The sequence below is a fragment of the Manis javanica genome, chromosome 6, assembly GCF_040802235.1.
Source record: "Manis javanica isolate MJ-LG chromosome 6, MJ_LKY, whole genome shotgun sequence".
Lineage (NCBI taxonomy): Eukaryota > Metazoa > Chordata > Mammalia > Pholidota > Manidae > Manis > Manis javanica.
In genome coordinates, this window is record NC_133161.1 from 95,936,441 (window position 1) to 95,963,561 (window position 27,121).

The window sequence follows — 27,121 nt, forward strand, 5'->3', positions numbered from 1 at the left end:
TGGATTAATGATTGTGCATTGAGCATTGACCCCCCCTATACAGAATTTTATTGTGGTTAACAACCATTTGATCAATAAATATGAGAGATGCCCTCACAAAAAAAAAAAAAAGTACACATTTCCAATTGTAAAATAAATAAGTAACCGGGATGTAATGTATAGCATAAGGAATATAGTCAAAATATTGTAACAACTTGGTATGGTGATAGCTGGTACCTAGAATTATCATGTATATAAATGTTAAATCACTGTGTTGTACACCTGAAACTAATGTAATACTGTGTGTCAACTACCCTTCAATAAAAAATAAAAAAAAAAGGAAAAAAAAGAAAAAAGAACTTGGCTTGGAGAGTGAACTCTTCACATACAGACGATGAGAATGATGATCGTGGAAAAAGGAGCAGAAGGAGCCAGAGGCAGAGGAGAACAGCTACTGCAATAATTCTGAAGCATTTACCACAAGCCAGAGAGTTCACTAAATACTTTATTGGCACTGTATCAGTTAATTCTCACGAGAATACCATGGAGCAGCCCTCATTCAAAAGCTTGGAAATGATCCCTAGGGGGTTCAGCACACTCAGCCACGGTTGCACAGCCAGTAAGCGGCAAAGCTAGAACCTGAACCCAAATTCCCCGAGTGCTGAGCCAATCGGTGTGCCCTCCATGATTCCCAGTCCACATTATCTGTGTAATGATATCATTTGTTTATGTTATAATCAGTTAAGGAGTACACTGGGATGGTGGGTCCTAGTAGCATTTGCCATTTGGTTATAGGCAACTTAAACAGCTTATAAGTCAGCATGTTATTTTAACAGGGATTCAAACACTACAGGGAGAAAAGCTGAAGAAGAACCAACTGGCTAGTGCTATGCCCTCTAAAGAGAGTAGCAACGAACCGTTCCAAGCCCCCCAGAGCTCTCCAGCATCCCTTGCTAGCGAACCCTCCACTGGAAACCCAGGAGGTGGGACGCACACACTGCTGAGAGGTGCTGAGGGCCCAGACATGTAGAGAGCCCAGCCACTCAAGAGAAGGGGAGAAGACTCAAGGGGCAAACCATTGGAACAAGCCAGCAAGAACTAGCTGCCGTCTGAATGGCACAGAGAGAAAGTTAACGGCCATTTGCCTATGGAATTCCATCAGCCAAAAAAGCAGGACTCATCAGTTGTCCTGACCAATTAAACACCTCACTAATGAGTGGGCATCTGGAATAGAAAACAAAGCATACATTCAAGATGGGAAAAGTTTGTGTTCACACAGAAGGACAAAAACAATGCAGAGAACTCATGGCTGAGCATCTAGACTTGATTCTTTTTGAAAACACAGCATATTAATATAGGTAGAAAGTATGTAGATAGCCCCAAATTTTCTGCATGGATGATATCTAACAGAGACCCATAAATAAAAAGGCAATGTGAGGATTGTGCGCAGACAAAAACCCTCCTACCACTGTTTTAAACTTGCATTCTTAAATGAAAAATAAAATGAAGTAAATTTAATGAGGGAAGGGAAAGAATACCACACTATACCCCCTCCTCATCTCTGTACCTGTATAAACACCCACTACAGCACTGATCAGCACTTTTTAAAAAGAGGGGTTGTAGCCCTGTTTTAAAAGCTTAGAAGAACCTATCCAAACCTTCTCCTCCATGCTTCTGACCACTTTAAAAAACAATTTTCTCTCCACTTAAAAACACAATGTATCTTCCCTTTTTACCAGCAACATAATCTGGTGGTGGCGGGGAGAATGAGGGGCCCGTTGCTGAGACTTAACGTTGCTGGAGGCTCTTTGATCTGCACCCTGATGAGGGAACATTCCCCTCTGCTGCAAGCCAACTAATGAAGGGATGAAATTAGCTTTTATCCCAGGCACTTTCTTGAGCAAAAAAAAAAGCACTAATCAGCTGTCCTCACTAATCAGTCATCTGGCTAATGACCTTTTGCCTTAAAACACTAAAATTTCTGAATGATGTGGAAAAAGGGAAACACAAACCAGTCCCCCTCTCTGGAGCTCAATGGATCATCTGGAATTGGAGTCGGGAAGGTTAAATGGCAAGTCTGTATCCTGGCAAGGTGATAAATCTGTAATCAAGAGCTGCAAGCTTTGGCACCTCAATATGAACTTCATTACTCCACAACCAAATTATATTTTTTAACTAGAAACAGGCCATAAATAAAGTCAACCCTGATATGTTTTTCTTTATATTCTGCCTTTGGAGAACACCACCATATATCTGTGTTCAGAGCCCTAGTTAATTTCTTAAATTCCATTAGTGCTGGAATGGGAGCTTCTGATGTTGCTGATTGGCTGATTAGAGAAGAAAGTAGAAAAAATCTTCCATGTTATGGAATTTAGCACTAATCTGTTAAAAGAGGTTTGTTCATCCTCAACAATTAAGCAAAAGCATCATTAAAAATGGGAATAGCTGCTGTTAACAACTTCTGCTAATGCAGCCCACTTTAATAACTCTCCCCCATCAACCAATTTTCCTCCTGCAGCCTCCACTTGGGTGGAGTGAACCTGGTTCTAGCTCCCAGGAAAGGCCTATGTGGATTATAATCCACAGAAGGATACCTTCCTGAAGGCCGCCCCACTGAGGCCGGAAGTTGCTTGAAGAGGTAAGAAAATGGCTCTTTCTAAAAAGAAGAAAGGACAGGATGCAGGAAGGAAGGAGAGGGACAGTAAATTAAACGTTTTTATGAATTAGTACAAGCCAAGCAATTCACAAAGTGCAGCACCCACACAGCCTTCCCGCGGCTCTTGGAATAGGCACACTTACGGTAGTGGGGCTCCATGTAACCATTCCTGGGGTCCATGGCAAACACGGCCCCACGGTAGGGCACGGAGGGCTCGGCCAGGTGCGGGAGGGACCCATGAATCTCTTTCTTGATCAACGAGGCCCTCTCATCGCTAGAGGTTGAAGGCTCCTCACTGATCTTGCCGAGCCCCTGGACACTCTGTGGCTGCATGGTGACTGCGTTTCTTCTCTCTCTGTGATAGGTCTGTCCAGGACTTTCATCCTCTAAAGAAAGAAGGAAAATGAAAGCTCTATGAACCACCTTAAGAAGCAACTCAAAAACAGTAATCAATTAGGTCTCTCTCCATCCTTCCTCCCAAACGAAGCCAATTTGCCACTCGTGGCAACTTTGGAAGCTATGCCACGATGGGAGTCTCCAGGCAAACTGTGTATGAATGAGGGTCCATAATACCAATAGAAGGATGAAGGGAAGCAGGAAATGAGCTTATCATCTTAAGATGTAGGTCAGTAAATTATCTTCACCAGCTTACAGATGAACCGGCCACTGGGGCTTTTCATCAGGAACGTGCCAGTATCCCACAGGTCCCACGTGGAGTTGGAAGCTTTGCCAGCCCGAGACTGAGGTGTCCAGCTTCCCCTTGTCTGAGAAAGCCAGCTCTCTGGGGTAACACGAAGCCCGGACACCCTCTGGGTGATCTGGGGTTCAAATAGCCTCTGTTCCTCAGAGGATGACCTGTCATAAACTGATCCAAAGTTTTCATGTTTTTGATTTTTCAAGTCAGATTTGTAACCCTCTGAGGGACTCAACAAAGACAGAAATGGGAGAGAAAACCTACTTGATGACAGCTCCTATGTCAGCCAAGAGGACAGAGCTGAGAACTAAGTGGAAAAGGGACTAGTCCAGAACGAGAAGTCTCATGGGGGAGGGAGGTGTCAGTTAGGCTGATATGTGACTTGCTCTGGTGGGGACCAGACACTGCTTCCAACATGGGAGAAACAGCTTGATGAAATTCCATATATATTTGATATTCCTGTCCCAATACTTCTGTTCTTTTGATCCATAAGAAATTTCCATCTATCCTCTATGCTTTTCTGCCCATGTGACTGGATGACCTTTCTCTAATAGGAGATCAAAGAACCAATGCATAAAAGTAAAAACCAAACTGGCGATCTGAACCCACAACAAATGGACCAATTCATCTGTTAGAACCATACACACATTCTAAACGACATACTCCCAAACAAACTCCACAGTTCATCAACAGACTGCACTCCAGCAGATAAGTGCTGACAGAACAAAGCTGTGCCAGCGCTGCTCATACATCTAGTTTGCAAACTGTTTCCCATTCCTGATCTTATAATAGATGCGCACGCGCGCATGTGTGCATGTGTAATAACATGATTGTGCATTTCAGATGGACAGATTTTGAACACATCTTATTCCAATAAACAAATTTATCTTCAAAGTATTTCATAAAGCTAATATGCTTGGCTGAGAGCCCCTGAAAGATAGAAAAAGTATGTGTTAATAGTTACATAGCCCTTTGTGCAAAGTCAGAAGAAAGTATAGCTATAAACACAGATGACAGTGAAAGTATGAACTAAAGGAATTACTACTGTTTTTGACTTGAACCACCTAAAGCCAGGAGCAAATTCAGTCTTTCTACTTGAAGAAATAAGAATGTATTTTTTTCAGCCTAGCAAATGACTTGCAAAACAGAACAGGCAATGAGGTATATTTTGGTATGTTCAGTGAATTTGCTGCCCTGCACAGGGTAACTATTAAACATTATTTTAGCATTGTTGTGTGCAGATCCTCAAACCTTGTAATTATCGTACAAGTTATGAGTTTAATCTAAAACTGGGGTAGTCCCACATTTTCACACATGGATCTTTATAAACGTGATTCAAACCATGTTTTTGCTAATTTAAAAACAAATTACAAAAGCAGCCCTGCATTTTTCTTTTCCCTTCTAATACTCTTAGGCACTAGTCCACCCTTGTACTTGATTAATAGTAAAGTTGCAGGTTATAGAATAAGGGTTTGCAGTTGTGTAAAAGCAAAAGGGTGTCAAAACACTAAAACTCTTAGTTGGTTTTATAAAAATTTGTAAAACTTAAAAATGGCCAAAGTCATATTTTCTGCAAAGTTAAGCCTTTAGTATATAAAACCTTTATTTCAAATTTCAACCTGAAGTGAACTTGGAGCACTGAGGTACAAATTCTGTAGGATGGACCTTCATTTGGAAAGCCAGAAAGCCCTTGGCAAGGGAGACTGTGACACATAATTAGCATTCTCGGGGAAAAATGAATAACCAACCTCTACTGATCTGTTCCAGGTTTAAAACAGACTCTTAACTTACTCTTCCTAGAAGAAATCAACTTCTCTTCTCTTAAAACTGCATCCCTATAATAGAGTGAGTTTCTGAGAAGCCATGTCTTTATGAAGAGCATGGGAATCTACCTTTACAAATAACTGAATAATTGGTGGCATGGTCTGACTGGAGCCCTCCCATCCCCAACCTTCTGGGAGAAGGAAGTTCTGGGGGGCTGGGGGTGGAAATGGGGGTGACATTTAGCTAAACGATTTTTTTTCCACAAGTACTAAATTTTTTTTATTTTCTTAGTGAAAGTCAACCCAAGATGTGTGACTATTTAAGTTATAACAAGAAATATGCAAGTTCAAACATGCAAGTTCAAACATTTAGAAAATGTTAACTAATTCCCTTACTTAAGGTAAAAGGCAGGCAAGATTTTTTTTTTTATGTGGAAACTTTCATCAGACTTACTTACACAATAGTCACTGCTACCACATTTTTACCTTCCCTCCCTCTCCAAAAAATTTCCAGTAGACAAATATTTCATGAAGTTTACCTCGGGTACTAGTTGCTTTTGATGGGCATTCAAATGAAAACTTGACAGTACACGCACTACAGAATACAAACAGCTACGGGGCTTGAAAACACACTCTATAGTGAAAAGGAAACCTTCCAAGCAATATTCCTGCCTCCTCTTATAAATTTAGCAACCACTTCAGCAAGCCAAAAGCTGTCTAATCTTGTTCAGTTGGGCTGAGCTGTTCAATAAAGTTTGAGAGTCAGTGCAGACAGGCAACGCCAGGCCAAATTATTGACAGAAACATACTGTCCACCATGGCAACAAGCAGAAGTCGGCTGCAAAAAATGTAAGCAAACAGCCCACTGCTCCAGGAGCATCTGCCAATGGACTTAAACAGCCCAACACAAGGGGACTGTTCATGTGTCTCTCTGCATTAAACAGCTGCAAGTTTGGGGGTCACACGGAAACATGCCATTCACTAAAAAGCGGCAAGAAAAAAGTATTTTAAATACTGTCATCATCATCCCACTTTGTATCTCCTTCCTTCGGTATAGCCGCACACGAGTGGATGTAAACAAATTCCTGCACCCCCAAATGGAGGGCTGCCCAAACATCACATTTTAGAAATTGCCCCAGATTTTCCAAACTCAGTCAAAGGCAACCGAGAGCACGTCTCAGTGCCATAAACTCTGAAAACTCAGAAGCTGCTTCATGGCAAACACTGCTTAGACCCTTCACAATAAAGATTTAAAGAAAGTAATCATGCTACATGAAGCAGAACTCGAACACACTCTCCTGCACATTTGCTCAGAAACTCCTCCACAAATTAATTTCTCACTAAAGCCAAGGAAACAAATAAGTGCTTTTTCACCTAAGACTAGATAAAAGTTTCAGACGATTCTTCCAATATAAAAATAAAACCCTGCACTGCCTCACTAACCAGGAACACCTCCTGTCAACCTAACAAAGTGAGCTGATTAGGAGCTCACACAGTCCACGTGTTCACCTGTTCTTTAAAATACCGTTGATTTTAAACCGTTCCCTTAAATCCCATTTTAACACCAATCCTCTCTTGCCCCAAAGCCGAAGAAGACACAGAGTGTAAGAGAACAGATGATACTTACAACTCAGACCCCAGGCTCTGGCTAGCTACTTTCTGCAAACTTCTCGGTGGGCTTCCTCGAGCTGTGCAGACCCACTAGGAACATTCTCAGTGTCTCCCTGTCTCCCCTCCCTCTTTTCCTCTCCCAGGCAGTGCTCTCCCATTAGAGGAATTAAAAGTGGTTGGAGCCATGCTAAATTTAACAAGCTCATTAGTATTCTTTCTGAGTGCTTCCGAGTGAACTCTCTCTATTCAAGCCACTCTCTCCAGCAGAAGGGTCAGGCAGCTAATCATTAAATCAAACTAATGTCACCCTATCACAATCAGCCCGAGAGAAGGAGGGTTTATTATTTCAGTTTATGCTAAATAAACGGTTTTACAAATGGTCCCCAAGCAAGGTCAACAGCAGCTTCAATTACAAGACAAACTTAACAAGAGTTGCTATAAACCAAGTACTCCGTATTGACTTAAGACAGGCTCAGCTCCACATATTGCCACTAGCAGGGTTGCACAGGAATGCATATTGTAAAATAGAGGCAAGGGGAGCATCTTTCTTTGCCAGAATGTGCGACTGCACGGAGACTCTCCATTCACCTCTCTCCAACCAGTTAGCCGCTCAGCTCAATTCACCCCACACAAAGGCTGGAGCCCAGACCTCAATGGACCGAGTGAAACATGTTCAAAACTAGGCTCTCTATTGTGACTGAATTTCTTAACATCTTTTCAAAAAGCGGAGAATGCCTTGAGGCTAAAGGAAGAAACAGGCTAATGGTGAATTGGGAATTCTGAGCAAATTTCAGAGCCCTTGCCTCCTAGCTTTTGAGGTTGAAAGCAAGCTCTTTCCTTTCAAGTTTCAAAGTCCTTTTTCCTCCCGCAGTGTCACAGAAGGATTTGAAAAGAAGGTAATTGTGCTCGCAGTCTCCCTGATCAGAGCTTACGTCCTATTTCTGGTATTTCGGAATACTTCTTGCAATAATAGTGCATATAGCTCAATCCCTTAACCGGCCTGCACTCTGCAATTGCTCATTAAATGAACAATTGCGGGTATAAAATGCCTTTTATGTTCGAGGTCTGGATATAAGATAAGCATTCTAGGACTAAATTTGGTTTACTAAGGAAACTCTCCTTCATTAAATTACAAAACTGAAGTCAGAATATCAGGCTTTCCCAGAAAAGTGGCACTCAGATTTTGGTGAGCCAGAATGAAGGGTGGATGGGGGTGGGGAGCAGGGTACAAAATGCGGAGTGGTGGGGGCCAGACCTGATATTTACATTCTAGCAGAATGGGCTCTAACAAGAAAATGGTATTTCTGTGTTTAAGAGTTTGGGAAACCTCATAATTTCCATCCTGAATGGTAGGATAAAGTCATCTTCAAATGAATTAGAACACAGGTCTGAGACCCAGCCAAATATGTAGATGACTATTCCTGACTCTCACCAGCAAACATTGCCCCCTTCCTTAAAACATCATCCTTTATGGCCACAGAACACTTAATCATGTATATCATCTCACTCAATCCTTAGAAAAATGCAGTGCTCCTGCAGGACATGGTGCTGCATCCAGCTTCCAGATGGGAAACAGGCAGCACATCCCTGCAAGGGATGCAAGAATCCCAACCATGCCTTGCTGAAGCCACACAGCCCTGTGAATAGGACAAGAAGTCTGTTCCAGTGCTGGTTTGGGATCCACTACCTAGAGTTTGTACGCACTCCCAGCTTCTACCACAAAAAAAGTGGGCGGTGGGAGGGGGGGGCGGCGGGGAGTAGTTACTTTTTATGCCCAGACATACTTTCCATTAAGTTTTTTGTCAACATAAACCCACTTTTGGGAAGCACAAGGGGTCCTGGATGACAAGTTCATGGTGAGACTTCTGACCTCAGCGTTCTGGTAGGGGGAAGCATCCTATCTGCACAGGTGTGAAGACACACACACACAGGCCCTGCATAGAGTTGCACCCCCACCCCAGAGCTGTCTCAGTCAATGGTCTGTGTACTAATGCAGTTTTTAATGTGCTTCCACAAGCCTGGGGCCCCATCTTCCTGTTCTGAGCAAGAAACAGAGATCTCCGTTTTCTGTTCTCCTACCAGCAAATTGCCTCACCATGTTTGGAAAAAGCATGATTTCATTTTTCCCAGCTAGGCATTTGTTGCATCTTGTCAGCTTTTACTTCCTTGCTTATTGACCTTTAGATGTTCCTCGAATAAAAACCAATGGAACCCAAAGCGTCTTTCAGAATTCTCCCCATGACTTTGACCAATGATCAGAAATGAAGCAGAAGCTACATACATTCATAAGCATGGTGGAATTATGCTAGGAAGGGGAATTAAAGTTCCTGCAATTTTTAGAAGCAGAATGTTGCCTCTTTCCCTCTAGACTGCAGTTATGCTTAAAGCAAAGGGCTGCTCCTTCGAACAACTAGAGCTTGGCTTCCAAAGGGAGCAGGCAAACAATGCCTTCTCTAAGAACATTTCCAGTGCCCCTGGGGTCAGACATCGCCTGGTGCGGCTACACATACATCTCCCATTGACAATGACTGATGACAGAGGGAGTGGCCCAGATGGATCAGGAGAGAGCACTCAGCTTTGTCTGCAACCTTTAAACCGCCTGCAGGGCGTGCAACACGAGAAGCCTGCAGCAGGATTTGAAGCTTTGGAGAAATTCAAGTGGCAATCCTCTCTCAAAGATGACAGGGGAGGTCTCTCTTCCTACTTTGTCAACCAGGAGGTCCCAAGGTAAAAGGAGAGAAGATACAAAATGCCCTCCATCTGAGTCCTACAGGTATCTTAATTGTTTTAACATTTCTAGAGTTATTTTTGCCAAAAACAAAACATGGTCTAAAACTAATCAACATCCCACCATCCCTTCACCAGAAACTATTTGCTCTAACAAGCAAGTTAAGGCTCAGCCCAGGGTTAATTTCTTGCCTCACTCCCCACTACTCAGCTTACAGAGCTCCATTCAACTTCAGCAGGGGTGCCTGGGATAGAGGAGACTAGGCAGAGAAAGCAAGATGAGGATTTAGATAAACCCAAATGCAAAACCTGAAATGGCTGTTGCCCCAGTGCAGCTGAGGGCCGGGATGGCATACAGCAAGCATCCTCCTGCCTTTTTAAAACGACAGAACAATGAGGGCTCCTTGCCCATCTGGCAGATCAGGAGCTGATAACCCTATCAGCTTGTCTGAGGCCTCACCAGGCATGCCTTGTGGCCTGTACGGTTTTCATTCACTTCCCTTGTGCCACTGAACCCCTAAAGATCAGATGTCTACCACCCTGCCCACCCCTACTTCAGGCATGGATGCCATGACAGCAGAGTCACTGTGACTTGGCCAAATGTTACCCAACAGGCCAAGGCATTTAAACTCAACCATCCTAAGCACCTTTGAAAGTTCCAGGCAGAAGGCACTAGCCTAGTTCCACCTGCACCTGGGAAGAGAAAAAACAGATGATACAGGACCCTGAGGGCCCCTGCAGGCTCTTCTGTAATAAGGAGGAGGAGATCTTCTTCATTTTCCACGAGTTTCCTTGAATTAAGAATTCTAAAATGTCATGAAGCCTCTTCTATTAGCCTGCTATTAGTTGCTAGTCACTGCTTACACAGAGTGAGTTAATTAGTGACATCAAAGGCAATACAATAAATTCTCAGGAGGGCCAACATTTTTTTTCTGCTGCTTAATGGCGCATTTATGCCTATCTGTGAATAACAGTCTCATGAACATTTAGGTATTAGAGATTGCGTTGAGATCGCCGTCTTAGTCTTTCATTAGCAAAGAATGAAGAGTCCCTCTTTCTTAGTTGGTATATATAGACCTGAGCAGTTAAGATGCCATAATGAGATCCACAACCAACAGTTTAACAGGAACTATGAAATGCCTGTTCACAAGGCCAGAGAGTCCAAGCTGCTGCTGCCCTTGGTGTCCTTCCACAGGTGCCATCACTCTGGAGACCTACCCCAGCCCCGTCGGGAGCACCTGGAGCCTGCTCTTCCTCCGAAGGCACGCAGGAAGAAATCCCTGAGTCTAACAGCTTCTTCTGGCAGCACTTTCGAATGGTGGTTCCCAGGTTTGCACCACCCCACACACATCAAAGTCCCATTTCTTACCATGTTTTAAATTGCTAGAGTGAACACAAACTTAACTGCCTTCATCTGGTGTGTTTATGTTGTATGGTTTTTGTTTTTAGAAGACTGTATAATGAGAAAGCCTGAGCATATGGCAGCATTATATTTTAATAAAATTTTAAAGACCATACTTACTCCATTGCAGAAATTAGACCCTCCTGTAGAATACATTTAAATATCAAGAGAGTATCATTATTGTACTGAAATGAGCTGGAGGCTCTGCCTCCACCGTGACAAGACTGGGGACTGCCAGCAGGGCTCTCCTCCCGCTACAGCCTCTGCGCAGGGCCAGGTGCAGCCCGGATCAGGTTTCTACAACAGAAGCTCCCTCTAGCCACCACACACTTTGACCTCAGTGATGAAAAATGTGTTTTCGAGAAACCCAAATGAAAATACCACATTTTGATTCCTCACAACTTACCACAGGTAAAGCATGAGATTGCCTAGAGAGCTTACTTCTAGCTATTTAGCCACCAAAGACTTCTGTAAAACAATGTCACTTTGTAAAACACCTCAGGCAATGGCTTAGATAGTATCTACGAGGGAAGCAGGAAAAGCCACACAACCTCATCCCCCCAAAGCACATCCTCAGAGCCAAAGCCATGCCAGGATGCCTTGGTACCCCCCAACTATTCTCCTCTCCTCCAGCCTGCTGGGTAGGGTGGACACCAACCACCATTCTCTCCTGCAGTGAGACTGGGAACCAGAACATGAGGCGGACCTGTCCTCTGGCCTTGTTCCAGCTTTCCAGGCATACTCAGGAGAACCTATGTCCCAAAGTCAAGGGAATGTGTTTTAATTTTCAAGAAGTCCCGCTGAAAGCGATTATGGAAACAAAAGACCAAATTCACCTACTTTAAACACAGGTCATTGTAGTGTCACTCATTCTTCCTAACAATCTCTTTTTTCAAAAGCCTGCCAACTCAGATCTATCAGCCACGTTCCAATCACTGACAGCTAATATCTACCTATTAGACGGTCACAAGTGCTTCACCTGTCTGGTTTCCTCTCCACTCTAACCTGATCAGAAAAGCATGCCATTACACTCCTTTGCCAAATAAGGAAACCATGACCAGGGAAGCTAAGTTACTTCCCCAGGTCACACAGCTGGTTTGCTGACAGAGCCTGGGCCCCGGGCAGTGAGACTCTAAAGCCCACACTTAAATATTTGGCTATCTAACCTTCGGACTCAGTGACAAGAAATATAAAATAAATTTGAATTGGAATTTTGGTCAGTGCCCTAAAGCATAGGTCTGCAAACTTTGCAACCACACAACTCTGCTGCTATAGGAGAAAAACAGCCATAGGCAAGATACAAGTCAAGGCACATGGCTGTGTTCCAATAAAACTTTATTTATAGACACTGAAATTTGAATTTCATATAATTTTCACAGGTAACGCTTAAAAATTTAAAGAACCTTTCTTAGTCGTGGGCTATATAAAAACAGGTGGCAGCTGGATTTAGCCACACTGGGGGCTAACTACTACCCTAAAAGAACATATACATGTTTGACATAAAGCTCGCACTCAGAAAACAAATTTAGGAACATTACGATAAAATTATAAGAGCAACAATACTGAGTGCTCCGGAGAATACAGAGAGACAGTCACTATCTCACGCTACTAAAATATTTCCATTATTGGCCAGGTGTATCAAATGATACTGCTTCTAAGATGTATCTTAAGGAAAAGTAATCAGCAAGAAGACAATGATTTATTTTCAAGGATGTTCATCACAGTGTTATTTATAATAAGGAAAACTAATTAAAAGAAATTTTCATTATCTTATGATATGATTGAATATTATATCACTACATATAGTACATTCAAGAATTTTAATAAACATAGGAATGAATTTTACTGAGGGCCAGGTACTGTTCTAAGGCCTTACGTGTCAGTCCTATGAGTAAGTATATTATATAGATATAAAAACAGGCGTATTTGTCTAAGTAAATACAGATAGTAAGTAGCAGAGCCTGGAGTAGAATCCAGAGTTCACTCACTCACCATACCTCCAAATCTTTAAGGAGCCAAATATTTGGAGGAAGGGAAAATGGTAAGAAGACAATTATATTATTATTCTCTACAAAAATCTTAAATTAAAAAAAAAAAGGGAACAATAACAGAAATGCACCGAAAGAACAGGAAAATACTTCTATGGATTATTTTGTATGTTTTCCCATTTCTCAATCATTTCAGAGTGCAAAAACACCTGATTTTACTTTTATTTTTAATTCTACCATAAATATGACCTTTTCAATAATTCTCTAGCAAGGTCTAGGTTAAGTTCACAGAAATTGAAAAATTATCCCACAGGTTTGCCTCCTAAAGTCGTGTTTAAATTATTTATTCCACCTCTTAAAACTTTAAGTATTTGGTAGGCTATTTTTATACATATTGATAACACCTTACACTGATACTGGAGATTTCAATAAATTTGCTCATTTAAAATTATATAATTATTAATTATTTCATATCTATATATACAAGTGCCTTCCAAACAAATATCAAAATGCTCTAACCTCCCTCCCTGTCAAACTTGGGAACTCAGCTTTTACCAGGTCAGCTCCTGAAAGGCTTAAAAGGGAAACTTATTAGAAACGGTCATTACCACCATGGCTCTTGCTCACATTTACTGAGCACTTAACTAAAACCCAGGCTAGGGGCTAAGTGCAAAGTGCTCTGCTCGCATTAACCCCACAGGACTATCAGGCATGCAGTATCATCACCCCAGTTTTCAGGTAAATATCCAGAGGCTTAACAAGTTTAAGCAACCTGCTCATGTCAAATCTCAGGTAAGTGGCCAGATCAGTAGGACTTTTTTATCTATTATAAATGACTAGTAACCCCTACAAAATGTCTACTGCAAAGTCTCTGAAAGTCTGTAGAACACTGACTTGCTTGCCATTTTCCTATAGGTATACATGGAGATTATCCTCACTGTTTTACTTATTCTACCTCTTCCTATAAAAGTTACCAGGGAAGGTGACTTCAGGCTGTAATCAAATGACATATGATCTTTCCACATTATTTCCAGGTCTGAACAGCTATTTTGCAAAGGAATATTTAACACTGTCATCGGGGTACTGTGTTGCAAGCTTAGATGCAAGAAGCAGTCTGAGTGTTTGGTTTGTGTTCAAGTCAACAATAGCTCCAACAGTTAAAGTCATGCATAGTTTATTGAAAGGGCACATGTCCAATAGTTAAAGAAGCATATGGTTTATAGAGAAAGAGGGAAAACTTGCGCTTGGAAGCAGCTTTGCTTGGATTATTTACCAACAAATGAAAGGCCCTGCATGCTGCTCCAGAGCATACTCCCCTCCCACAGGCTGGAAAGGAATGCTGAATGAGTCAATAAAATCAGCGTCACACTAAGCAGAGACCTTCTCCCCAACAAAAGATGATTATCGAATTATACCAAATTTAAAAAAGTTTCTATTTTTTTAATCAAGAACAAAACCAGACTACTTCTCAAAATGCACTATTAGGAATTGTAACTGTTTCTAAAAGTGCCAGATATATTTCCATGCATACAATATTAAAACTAACAAGCGTCTTTTCAATTTCTTTTAATGATGGGATACGCAATAAAAATACAGCAGTGCTTCATTTAGCCAAAGGAGCTGAAGCAAAAAGAACCAAAATAAATAAATAATAAACTTACATGGGCCACTTACCAAAAATAAAATCATTCAATCCAACCTTTTACAGGAGGGGCATGCAGCATTTTGAAAGCAAAAATTCTCATAATACAAACCTCCACTTAAAAATCACTGCCAGGGGCTGGAACCAGGGCAGGATGTTTTTTCTTTTTCAATTTATTTTTTTAATGTCTGGTATTAATGACATCAACTGCCATGTCGTACAGTAAGGCAGTACAATAAAGAGTCAGAAAACCTTGGTCCCAGACTTGTCTCTAGCACCCGATCAGTGTGTGACCCACAGTAACTTAGAATATATCGGAATGTCAGTTGCCTCATATAGCAGGCAGATACTAAAACTTGCCCCTCTTACTTTGACAGGGTTTTCTAAGGATTAAACAAAGTAGTATAAGAAAAGGATATTTATAAACTATGGCACTTATGAAAGAGAGGTTCCACTACTCACCTCCTCTTTCTCAGTTTGATAACAATGCAAAGCAGAGTGGTGGGCGGCAAGCACGCTGGGCTACAAGCTGGGAGGCTGAGTCCTAGAACTGATTCTGCTCCTACACTAGTTGAACCTTAGGCAGGTCACAGAATTTCTCTGGGCTTCTTATGCCCTTATACAAAATGAGGCCTCACCGATCTACTCCACCCAACTTCTCACAGATGTCCTAGGAAAAAAATGTGATGATGCAGAAACTGCCACAAAAACTCTAAGGTAACAAACCAGAGTACACTGTCACCAAGAACCAGGCTAGGCATCTTGGGAGAGAATAATCACCACTTTGCAACCAAGGACTCAAGTTAATGATCTGTAATTACAGCTGCTCATCTCTTTCACCCACTTCTTTGATGTGTCTTTGGGCAGGCTTATAGTCAACATTTACAAAATATGCCTACTTGAATTTTGCATTGAAAATATCAATCTCTTCTCTAGTTAGTTGTCTACAATGACTTAAAACACTTGGATCCTCCCAAGAAAACCATTTCTGTTTCTCCATAAACAAAATGTACTAAAAAAGACCAAGCAAATCCCTTTAGAGTGATTGTTGGCAAACGATACCCACTGTTTCTTTTTGTACAACCTGTGAGCTAAGAATGAATTTTATATTTTTAGATGGCCAAAAAAAAATTAAAAAGAGTACTCCATGACACAGGAAAAGAATATGAAATTCAAATTTCAGTGTCCATAAATAAAGTTTTATTGGAACACAGCCAGGCTCATTCATTTTCACATTGTCTATGGCCAGATGAGGCATGATAGAGCCTAAACTGCCCAAGCGAATCCTAAAATATTTACTGCCTGGCCCTTTACAGAAAGTGTGCCATCCCCTGGCCTACCTATCTCAGGACATGCTAAGGATACCCATCAGTACAATTATGAAGCATACCTGGGAAATACCCATGAAAAATAAGGCAACACCATTTTCAAAGTACAGTTGACCCTTGAACATACAGGGGTTAGGGGCACTCACCCCCACCCCAGGCACTGGAAAATCCTCATGTAACTTTTGACTCCCTAAACACTTAACTACTAACAGCCCACTGTTGAGCAGGAACCTTAAAGATAACACAAACAGTTAGCACATACTTTATATATGTGTACATATTTCTATACATTCTAGACTGTACCCTTACAATAAAGCAAGCTAGAGAAAAGAAAGTGTTTTTTCAAATTATTGCAAATCTCAAAAAAATTTCCAATATACTGAAAAAAATTCACTTATTAGTGGAGAGGTACATTTCAAACATATTGTTCAAGGGCCATACTCAGTATTCATGCTTCCAAACCTTAAGATGACCATAAGGTGGGTACTGGCATCACCTCACTTTACAGAGGAGGGGAACAGGCTTAGAGAAATGAATTTCCCCAGAGTCAGAAGTGGGGGATCAAATCAGTTCCCTATGATTTAAAATCTGACACTTTATATGGTGAGGAAAGGATTTGGGCTTTTCTCATAAACCTAAAAGTGAAAAACATTTCCTGTTTCCTTTATCAATGTGCTAAGCACTGGGATAAATAATGAGTTTCAAATATAAGATATGAGATGTGTTTGACTAAAGGTGGGTCTTCTCATTCAGCTGAGGGTGTGACTGCAGTCGTTTGGGTTTTGTGAGTTTTTTAAGAACAATCACAAAACAAACAAGTATGCATTTCTGTCAAATGTGCTACACTTACCCTGGAAGGAGAAGGTAAAAAAGGCCATTACCCCCACATCAAGTTATCTGATGCACCTTTTTTAAAGTGCAAGGGAAAGTGCTCTCTGTTGAGTGAGATACATTCCCTGAGGATCTGTTTTTGAAGGCAGGATGACCTAGACTGGCAGGTACCTTTGTTAACAGGAAATGGAGGAGGCAGATGCAAGAATAAAGTTTTGAGACTCCCCATTCCCACCAAACTGGGAATCTCCTGACCAAGTTCAGAAGCAAATGTAGTCAGGATTCAGAGAAAATATTTCTGCAACTTGTGTGAAAAACTGGGCCCAGAGGCTTTAGGTCTGGCTAAGTCAACACAGAGATTACACAGTGACCCTGGTCAAGTCTCCTCCACACCTGATTGTTACAGACGCATCTGTGTCAAGGTCGCCATGTGTCCCAGAATGAAACCTGACCTTCAGAGAGGAGTAGAAACCCAATGGCTGCTGCGCTGGTGGCCCCTATGACTGCAATGTTTCTAGATGACAAACTGTCGGAGAAGAGGAGAGCAGCACAGGCCACAGGGTGGGTGCCATGGACCAGGCGGGCAGCAAAGTCAGCATCACGAGGAGGATTGCTGGAAAGGAAAGTATTCTTCTTCTTCGGTGCTGAAGTGGGAGCAGACCAGGTGGAGCTTCTTAGAGGAGATGTGAGAAAGTCATAGTTGAGTCTCCTCTAATTCAGATTTTCAAGGAGGCTAGTCAACCTCCACCTAACTAACCCCTCAAGGATACATTCAAGTGAAGAGCATCACTCTGATGCTCCAAAACACTGCATCTTTGGGCATGCATGTGGTTTTTGTTTGTTTGCTTTTGCAGTTTTCTTTGTTCTTTAATTTACATCTTGCTGACATAAGTGGAAATTCATATGTCTTGGCAGAAAATCTTTAAGTTCACTGCCAAGCCATGTAGATAAAAATTTTTCCACCCTCATCTCATTGCCTGGTCCAGTTCTGCTCAAGTCCTCAATAACAGTTTGAGAAGACAGCAACCAAAATATATAATCCAGGTGACTTTATCGTGTCAGACAATTTTTTTAATTCCATTGAGTCTCTTTAGCCTATAATTTGTAGGGGGAAAAAAATCCTAGTATGGCGCAGCTAGCAAATGTAACAGCTCTACCTGTGAAAGGAATGCCTCTCAGTTCATTCAGCAAAATATCGGCAATCATTTGGGCTTCAATCTTGGCTCAGAGAGAAGCTGCCTCTTCCCCTTGGTTCTCAAGCAGTCCAGCCTCACAAAGTGATGAATAAAGGCAGCTCATCTTTATTTGCCTTCCTGGGGAGGAGTGGTCTAGGGCAGGAGGAAGGAAACACTTTCTTATATTTTCAACCCAATCTTCAAATCTACATTACACACCTGTCTTTTCTTGTCCAATAAAAGTAGCAATCACAAATTATGGATCCTCCATCCAAACACAAACAATTCTGTGCATTGACCTCTTTGTATTCAGTCCATAGTCTACCTTGTGAAGAGCATCGTAAATTACTCGGAATGAAAGCAAGATGGGCATTTATCTCTCTACACCTGCCCTTCCCTTCAATCCTCCATTGCCCCACATTAGAGTGCTCTTCACTCATACAACAGTCACACCCTTCTCAATGCTGCTAAGAAATGCTCATCCCCATCACCAACTTGCCTGTGCCATGGAATTGCCTCTCTGATTTGCCTTTTCTCCAACTCTTTCTTGGACCCAACACTGCCTCCATCTGATGTACACATCAGAACCACTAAGTAAATCCTAGGATCTCCTGACCCCCATGTCTCTCCTTGACCTTGTGGGGCTTTGCATTTGACTCCAAAAGTTGTCTCTAATGTTTCCAAGAATTGTCATTTGGCCAATGTAAAGGCTTCCTCTCTGCACTGATGCTTCAACTCAGCCTTCCACCCACTCTGTTCAGGTAACCCGGCTTTTTCTAACATTTAAATCTGGATGGCTCCAAAATGTGAATATCTAAGCCTTTGTAAATTAATTTACCTTTTTAATGGGCCTATCAGGATAGATCAGAAATTCACTGTGGGGTGAAAAAAGTTAAAGGGTGTGTAAAAGTGTAAGTTCTAATTTAATAGCATGAACAGAAAAATAATCACAAAAAATACCCCTGTGCTACAAAGTTTTGAAAGACAGTGTTCTACTACGGGTGTATACTCTCATGTTTCAATCGATTTAAGGCATCTAAAAAGAGGTTTAGTCTTTTAATGGAGTGGAATTCTACATTCTAGGAGCAGCTTTATTAGGGCAAGAGAAAGCAATAATGAAATGATGAAGGAATTAAAACCTATTCAACAGGTTGCATTGTCTGGCAGGTACAGCAAATCTGTTGAAAATCTTTGGCTTTAAAGTAATCCTACTAACCACAGAAACCACCAAAAGTTTTAATACTTCCTCGTGCAGTGTGAACTGTCTTGCTACATTCCTATTTGAAGGTTTTAAGGGTTAAAATAATTTGCAAAAGCATCAGGATGCTCACTGGGATAGAAGGAGTTTCATTTAATTACTTTTTAAAATACCCCCTCAGAAATACATAATCCTGAAGCCCAAATATGGGGCCATTTTTCACATGAACACTGAAAAATGAGAAAACAGAAGTTACAGATTAGTTTAAATTCACTGATCAGGTCACAAAGATATAAATCTGCCACATATCAGGTCATTAAATCAAAACAGAATGCTGGTGCATTCTGGGATATCCTCGCCCACTGATGATGCCATGCCTAGGGGTCTTGTCTTTTGGGAAACCAATTGCTGGTGACAGCAAATCCTGAAGGTCCTCAGTGTTCTGCCGGGCTACCCATGGAAAGGGACGCCGGAAAAGCCCTTTAAAAGTGAACAAGTAGATTTGTAAAGTCACTGAGCAGTCTAACATTCTAAAACAGTCTATCAGAAATGTAGAACCCAGTCTTGCAAAGAAGCTCAAAACATAGAGGACAGTACAAAAGACTGGGTAATAGATATTTCTTGAACCCTGGAATCCCATGCCTTCAATCTTAATTTCAAGAATGCAAAAGCAAACTCTTGCTGGGTACCGGAAACTGAAGCAAAGCTAACGTTCTGGGGCTCCTCAGGCCCACTGCCTAAAAATCTTCTAGAAGCACATGGCACTTCTCTGCTCACAAACCTTCTGTGAAGGCCGGAGTCTACAATAACAATCCCAAACAGCTTGGCCCAAGCACAGGCTCTGACTGAGGAGAAACACAGGCTGCCTCCTTCTTCCCCATCCTTCGGGGCTGCTCCCCTCCCTGCCCTCCTCATGCTGTTTGGCAATGAGCTGTTTCCCTGTACATCTCCACCACCAGAATGCAGGCCTGTAGCAGGTGGGGCTGGGTCCTGCTTGCTAAGCTCTCCTGAACCTGGCACTCCCCAGCTAGAGATCTTCTCTACAACTGAATCAGTAATGAATGAACGGGGGACTTGCACGTGCTGTCTGATGGTGAGCTGGCAGGATTGCTGCGACCGCTGCTCTTTCCTGGGATGACAGTGCCAGCATCTACCTGGTCCGGACCAAGCCCCAGCACAAAGGGCACCAGATGTCCATGCGGGCCCTCACAACAAAGCCCAAGAAACAAGATGCTGTATATGAAAGGGGAACTGTAAACAGGACGGGAGATGAACGGGGGAGAGAGGGACGCAGGAACATCACCTATGGTGGCATTTTGTCAGGGGATGGTTCTGATTCTTTATGCCCCTGTTCACTATTGCCAGATTATCAATTAAGAACACTCTCTTACTATTCATTTAAGGCTCATGTACTCTAATGGCAGATAAAACACTAAGGGTGCTAAAACAGTGAAAATAAGCAAACAGATATAAAGCAAGAACAACAGACAGGAACTACTATACCTAATTACCATATCTACTGTAACAACTGCACACAGACTTCCAGACTTCCTCTCTACCAACCCAACAGTTTCACTGATCAGTAGATGCAGATTTTTCTGTGTTCAATCCTTACCTCACAGGAGTTGCTGTGAAGATTAACATGTAGCCCATGCATATGAGGGGAGTACAAAGTGACTCACAGTTTACAGAGATACCCATAACATTGGAAATGCAACAACAGACATTTGGCCCTCCCTGAGACACTGAATTGTCTGTGTTTTGGCAAGTACTGATAACTTTTAAACAGATGTACCCACAATTGATGGATTAGATTAATTCTAAATTAATAAATGAACAATTTAGCTTTTTCCCTACACATACAGAGAAAAAAGAGAGAAAGAGACAGAAAGATGGGAGGGTAACCACCAGCCCCTACAAGGGTAGGGCATTTTTATGTTGCACATGGATTCCCTTTTTTTTTTTTTTTTTTTTTTTTTTTAACTCCCAGCCTTTTATCTTCACTCTGGTGAGGACTGCATTTGCCACAGGCTGATAAGTGAATGTGGCAGAACTTCAAAACTCATGTCAGCCAAAGAATCTAGAAAGAGAGAGAAAAAGTCAGACGTACAGCTGGTAAAAGGCAGCTATAAATTTTCTTAATGCCTTTTATTTAATTCCACCAAAAGATCCGCACAGCAGTGATCTAGATTTGGTGCATCTTACAACTTCAATGCACGCACGCACATGGCCTGAATCCAATTTCTTACCCCAAAGATGTGGTTTTCATTAAACTAGTAAACCCAGGAAGTTGCTTGTAAGACCAATAAGTTAATAAACTCTTTCCTCTTAAGATAATTTGAACCTTCAATTTACTATGGTGAATCAGGAACTGATAAAGAAGAACACAACAGGCCCTATAATGTAATTCTTCATGTAGAGATGACAGCCCTGCTCGAAGCCAAGGGTTATTAGATACAATTTAAATCAGAACCTGGTACCTTGTTAAGAGAACTTCATGACTCTGATCCTTACTTAAGTAACATCAAGGGAAGACAAAAAAATAAAGTAAAATAAGCAGCCCTGCAGTTCTTTACTGTGCTCAAGCGACGTCAGTGGGGAGGACAAAAGGAGGATGTGGGCTCTTGAAAGTTTGTTAAGATGTCAGCTCCACTCTCAACACCAAAAGACGTGTTCTAGACTGTTTACAGCAGCATTATTTGTAACCAAAAATCTGAAACTGCCAAATGCCCATCAGCAGGAGGAAGGACTCATAAACTATGGTATATTCACAGAGTGGAACACCATGGAGCAAGGTGAATGGACACCCACAAGAACACAAAAGGCAGATGAATCTTGTACACATAGTGCAGAGCAAAAGAGAAGAAGCCAGATATAAATTTATAAAGGATACAAAGAGCCACAATGAACTGGTGCTGGTAGAAATCAAGGATGGGGGCGGGTGCTCAAAGGTGCTAATGATGGTCTGTTTCTGGGGCTTGGTGCTGGTTTCACAATTATGTTTGATTTATGATAATCATCTCAGCTAACAACTTATGATATGCACTTTTCCACATGCATATTTCCTTCAGTAAAAAGTGGCTAAGTGCCAATTCCAAAATCTTCCAGACAGTCCCTAAATGTCCTCATCTTCATGTTTGTCTCTCGTGTCCCATTTACAAGTGCTATTATCTTTCTTAAATATGAAACCAACAGCAATGTATTTTACTAGCTTAATACAAATAAATTCAAATATTTGTGATGCATTAAAAAATGTTACTTTGTGACAAACTCCCAAAATGGTGACAGTTGGGGTGGGGATGTAGGGAGCGGGGTGACATGAACAGGCAAGTCATTGAAGGAGAAATTTAAATGCGCAAGAAGAAAATGAAAATGTTTTTTAGTTCATTATATAATGAAAGAAGTAAAAATTGGAATATGTTGCTGTTTTGGACTTCTGGGTTTTTTTCTTTTTTTCCTTGATACCAAATTTGTAAGTGTTGATGAAGGTTGAGTAAAAGAGAAAACACTGTTGTCAACAAGGTAAAAGTAGTACACTTTATACACTTGTATACCTGTACCTGTATGACATCATTAATGTTTATGCCAGCTGACCCAATACTTCCTTTGCTGGGTATGTACCCAAAGGAGTAATGTAGGTTCCATGCAAAGACTTAACTACAAAGATGTTTGCTGAGACATTATTTATAATGGGGCAGTGGGGAGTCCTAATTGACCAACAATAGGCGACTAGTAATATCCATAACGCAGAGAAAAGAGAGGAGCCAGAGGGCAGAGGATTGAAAGGGTATATATACCAAAATGTTAGCAGCCATGGTCATCCCTAGGAAGTCCATATGAGTGTTTTTTATTTTCCTCATTTGCCACCTATCTAGTATTTTTCTAAAATTAAAAAAAAAAGCTTTAAAAGAAATGTTTAATTTAGAAGTAAATGTGTCTTCAGGGCTGTTTCAAGATGAAGTACTATAGTTTTTACACAGAACTTACTGGCTCTCCAAGAAAGCTCTTGGTCTTTTTGAAATACAAGTTAATGGTAAATAAAAGGGATGCCAGAACTCTCACCACAATTGCCACAATCAAGTATTTGTTTTTGAGCATTTTTTTTTTCTTTCCTAAATACAACCTCGGGGCAGGAAGGAGGCATTAGAAATTCTGTGAGCTCATGCCCAGTTTAACCCTCATTCCCTAGACAAAATATGACCTGTGAGGGTTCATTTGTTTCTCCTCCCTGTAGCAATGACCCAGTTGACTCAGCACACAGCTATTTATTAATCACTCTGTGTGCACATACATGGTTCTAATAAAAACTGCAAAGTCTTCTATAGCAAACTCACACAGTCCTCCAGCTCTTCTGACCCTCTAGCTCTGGGCACTGTATCAACAGTTCACTCCATCCTGCATCCCATCTTTGCTTCTAGAAAGTGTTAGATTCAAAAGCAGCTCTGACTGCAAAACTTTCAATGATTTTCCAGATATCTGAAAGAGATGTGATTTCACGGCCTTTTCTATCACATAGGAATTGCATCATGGGTCTTGCTAATGGTGTGGCACATTTTTATCTTCCCTGGGGGCTGAACCTTCTTCCTAAGTGAAGACGTTAAGATTTAAAAATCCTTTCCTATAAGTAGAACTATATAAAGAAGATGATGAGTCAAAGTGTGTAAGGAATTAATTAAACAGTAGAATTTCTCTACTCCAGGTCAAATGTTGAAGCAATGTGGAAATACATACATGTAGAAAAAAGACTAGAAGGAAATGTACTAAAATGTTCACTTATACCTGTACATAAGTAATGAAATAAGGATGACTTGTAGTGTAGTTTTTTGTGCTGTTATTTAATATTTTCTACATTAAGTACTTTTTTATTATTAGAAAATCAAATCAAATCAGAACACAAAAAGTGTAGTGAGGTAGAACAGAGAACTGGGAATCAAGGCCCTGGGATCTGGGGTTCTCGTGACCACCCAGGTGTACCCAGCCCCAAACCTTCCTTCCAGGTATGCCTAAGCTTGCACCTGAGATCCCTTAGGGCTCCCTTTCTCTGCAGAAAATATTTGACATTCACACAGGGGCTGAAGAGTCAGGGAAGAATAAAGAAAGGACCCAAGTCTGTGACATGATCTGGTTTTAACTGTTTCTACTAGGAATTCTCTTACATTTCAGTGCTGCTTTTTTTGGTGGGGGGAATATCTCTGTACCCTCAAAACTTGACTGAGTGTCCTTGTACTGACTCTAAGAATAAAACAGTGGTATTGTTCCAAAAGGGGATGGGTGGGGAGGTCCACAGGACTGACATGCTGCTCAAGTTCAAATATCGCTTGTCAGCTAGGTCCTCTCCTCTCTGTGCGTGCCTCACAGCCCCAGGCCAGGTGGGTGGTGGGGATGAACAGTCATGGCCACCATGGAGGGTCCCAAGGTGGAGGGTCTGGGTGACTGACATTGCTATCAACCAGCACAAGTAGACGGTAAGTTGAAAGAGTGAGATCACTTAATGGCTAAAAGGATGCAGTGGTCTCGACACCATCTCACACAGGAGTATATGCATGGGTGTGCACATTCATTGCACCCCTCACATGGTTGCTGCCCATCTCTGAAGCTCAGCAGCCCAGTAGAGCATGCCCCGTGGGGCCACCCCCACTCCACCAGCCCGCCCTCTGACCTGGGCCTCCAACATGCCATCTGGGAGCAGGGAAGAACCTCCTCTGGTGGTACTGAGATTTTCCCTTCAATGAAGTTAACACAATTCATCCTTTTACTGTTAACACCTTCTATTTAACAGGACACTTCGGAGAGCTATGAATTCACCTTCTCTCTAACATCACTTGGCAGCAACCTTGTGAACTAGGACAAGTACTGAGTATTGTACAGTTGTAGAAACTGAGGCTCAGACAGATAAAACAACTTACTCAAAATCCCATCACTAGGGAGCAGCCATTACAGAAAGACAGACAATTAGGCGAGACACCCGAGCAGGGGAGGCAGGCCTCCTGCCCGGCGGCATGGTGGGCCCCACCCTGCTGCCCTCTCGGTGGGTAGATGACTGTCAGCCACTGATACTCCATCTCTCCCAGCAAATGAAGCTGTAGTAACAACGGTAATATTTTTATTTTGAGTCCTGCCACAGGCAGATGCACTGTAGGTGCTCCTGAAATGCTTGCTGCCTGGCTCATCTGGAGAGATGAAGACTTCATGAGCACCAGGCTGGGTTAGCCACGCTGCCCTTGACAGATACACAAGCGAGAACTGTTGTAAAGGACTCAACTGAGAATCCTAACACATGCTGAGAGCTTTTCTCCCCGTCTTTCCTCACAGCCCAAGTAACTTTAAGTTCCTTATTTCTAAGGCCAAAGTCAAGCTCTAATTTCTTAAAAGCATTTTTCAAAATTGCACTAATATTAATTTTTCAGTCTCTGCAATAAATCTAACTGCATGGATGGACAAGTGTCTTACCCAGAGCTGAGTAAAGAGTTTGCAGTCTATTTTTGCTTTGGTAGAAAGCTGCCCATTTATTCTGATTTAGAAGCAAATAAGTATTATAATGTTCTCCACTCATTTTTTTCCCTGTATTTTCCTGTTCTTCTCCTTCCTCACTTGCATCCTAAAATGGACCTGCCAGAAGATGATCAGAACATTCCAGACCAGGCTCTTCTTATAAGCACAAAGGGTTTTCTGAGTCACCAATTCCCCCAAAGCAGAAAGAACCTCAGGGAATTCTTAGGTGCATTATTAATCCAAATACAGTCAATGGCCCTCAAGAATGGTCTGTGTTCGCACCAATGTGGACATGACCCAGAGCAGAGAAGAGAGAAAACTCAGTTGTCTGAACCTGAGAAAAGCAGAGCTTGTTCATTTCAGTTCATACAACTTTGTATTTTCAGTCATTATATCCTGGACACACACTTGTCCACTCACTGTCACGTGGCTTTCATTTCTGAGACGTGTTGCGGGATTATAGAAATATTGGCCTCCTATGCTAATGCTACAAAAATATCCAAATTTTATGTTTTTCCAGAGGACAACACAAGCTATGTAAAGCAGATCCCTGGTATTGAATGACTAAAAAAAAAATTACACATAATAGGGTGTCCTGTGTTCCAAGGATAAAAGGCTCAGAAATATGCACGAGCCATTAACAGAATATAAACTACAAACATTCTAATTACTCACAAATTTCAGATGGTGATTTCATCAAATTTAGTATCAGTAAGGATGCTCATTACCTGCTAATATCTGGACAGCTAGTTTTTCTTTTCCATCTGACTTAATAATCTACCTAACTCAGGCAACCTCTCATACCCACAATAATACATATAAAGGTTTCTTTCAACAGCTCTTATCTGTGGCAAATGGAGAACTGACCCTCAAATTCTGATTCCCTGACTTGTTTACTGGGAGCTGGTTCAAAATTGCATCTAAAGAGATGTCTGCACTATGTGTCAAATCTTCTCTCAATTGAGCCCACCTTTCAGCCCTCCCTGGGGACTTGGCTGGCTCCATCCCAACGCCTGTTTATTCATTTCTTCCCCTTGAAATGTTAAAAGCTCCATGTTGTTACCCAGCTGGTAGAGTTGAGCAAATCCTCATAAATCAGCCCTGTGCCAGACGACCTGGGAGTTCACGGTGGCTCCTTACTGACACACAGAGCACAGCTGATGAGCATTTCGGTTCACAAAAGATCCTTTACATGTTCCCAGACCTCCTCTTTCATCTGTGGGTTCACAGTGTGTTTTTGATGAACTGTGTTCATCAGCTGCCTCCCAGGGCTGCACAGAGGGTGACAGCGGGGCGTGGAGTCTGACTGCCAGGGTTCAAGGCCTGGCTGTTCGCTACACTCACCCCGCAAATCCCTGATCTCCGTTTCCTCATGTGTGAAACGTGACAATGACAGTGGGCTTGCCTTGAGGATTAAGGGGACACACATGAGAAGCGTTCTATAGATGTGAGCTCTCAGCAGCACCTCAAACCCCATGCTGGCCTGCAGTATGTCTGCAAAGTTGTGGGACAGCCTCTGTGCGTGATTTATATAAATTCAATCTGTTACCTCAGGGTCACACCTGTGCAACTCTGTGAGTCCATTAAATTCCAAGAAAGACTTTGAGAGTAGCTGATCAAAAACACACCACACAT

General features: G+C 41.8%; 1 protein-coding gene across 4 annotated transcripts in view; it reads right to left on the reverse strand.

The window, feature by feature from the left end:
* GLI3 (GLI family zinc finger 3) overlaps positions 1-27,121 on the reverse strand; it is a 266,600-nt gene that overhangs the window by 173,630 nt on the left and 65,849 nt on the right. For 3 of the 4 annotated variants that reach the window (XM_073239077.1, XM_017677942.3, XM_073239078.1), the window contains exon 3: positions 2,779-3,021. In XM_073239077.1, coding sequence (XP_073095178.1) covers positions 2,779-3,021 — 243 coding nt within the window. Of the gene's footprint in view, positions 1-2,778; positions 3,022-6,719; positions 8,093-27,121 lie in introns of those variants that run through there. The other variant, XM_017677945.3, reaches the window with a different exon arrangement.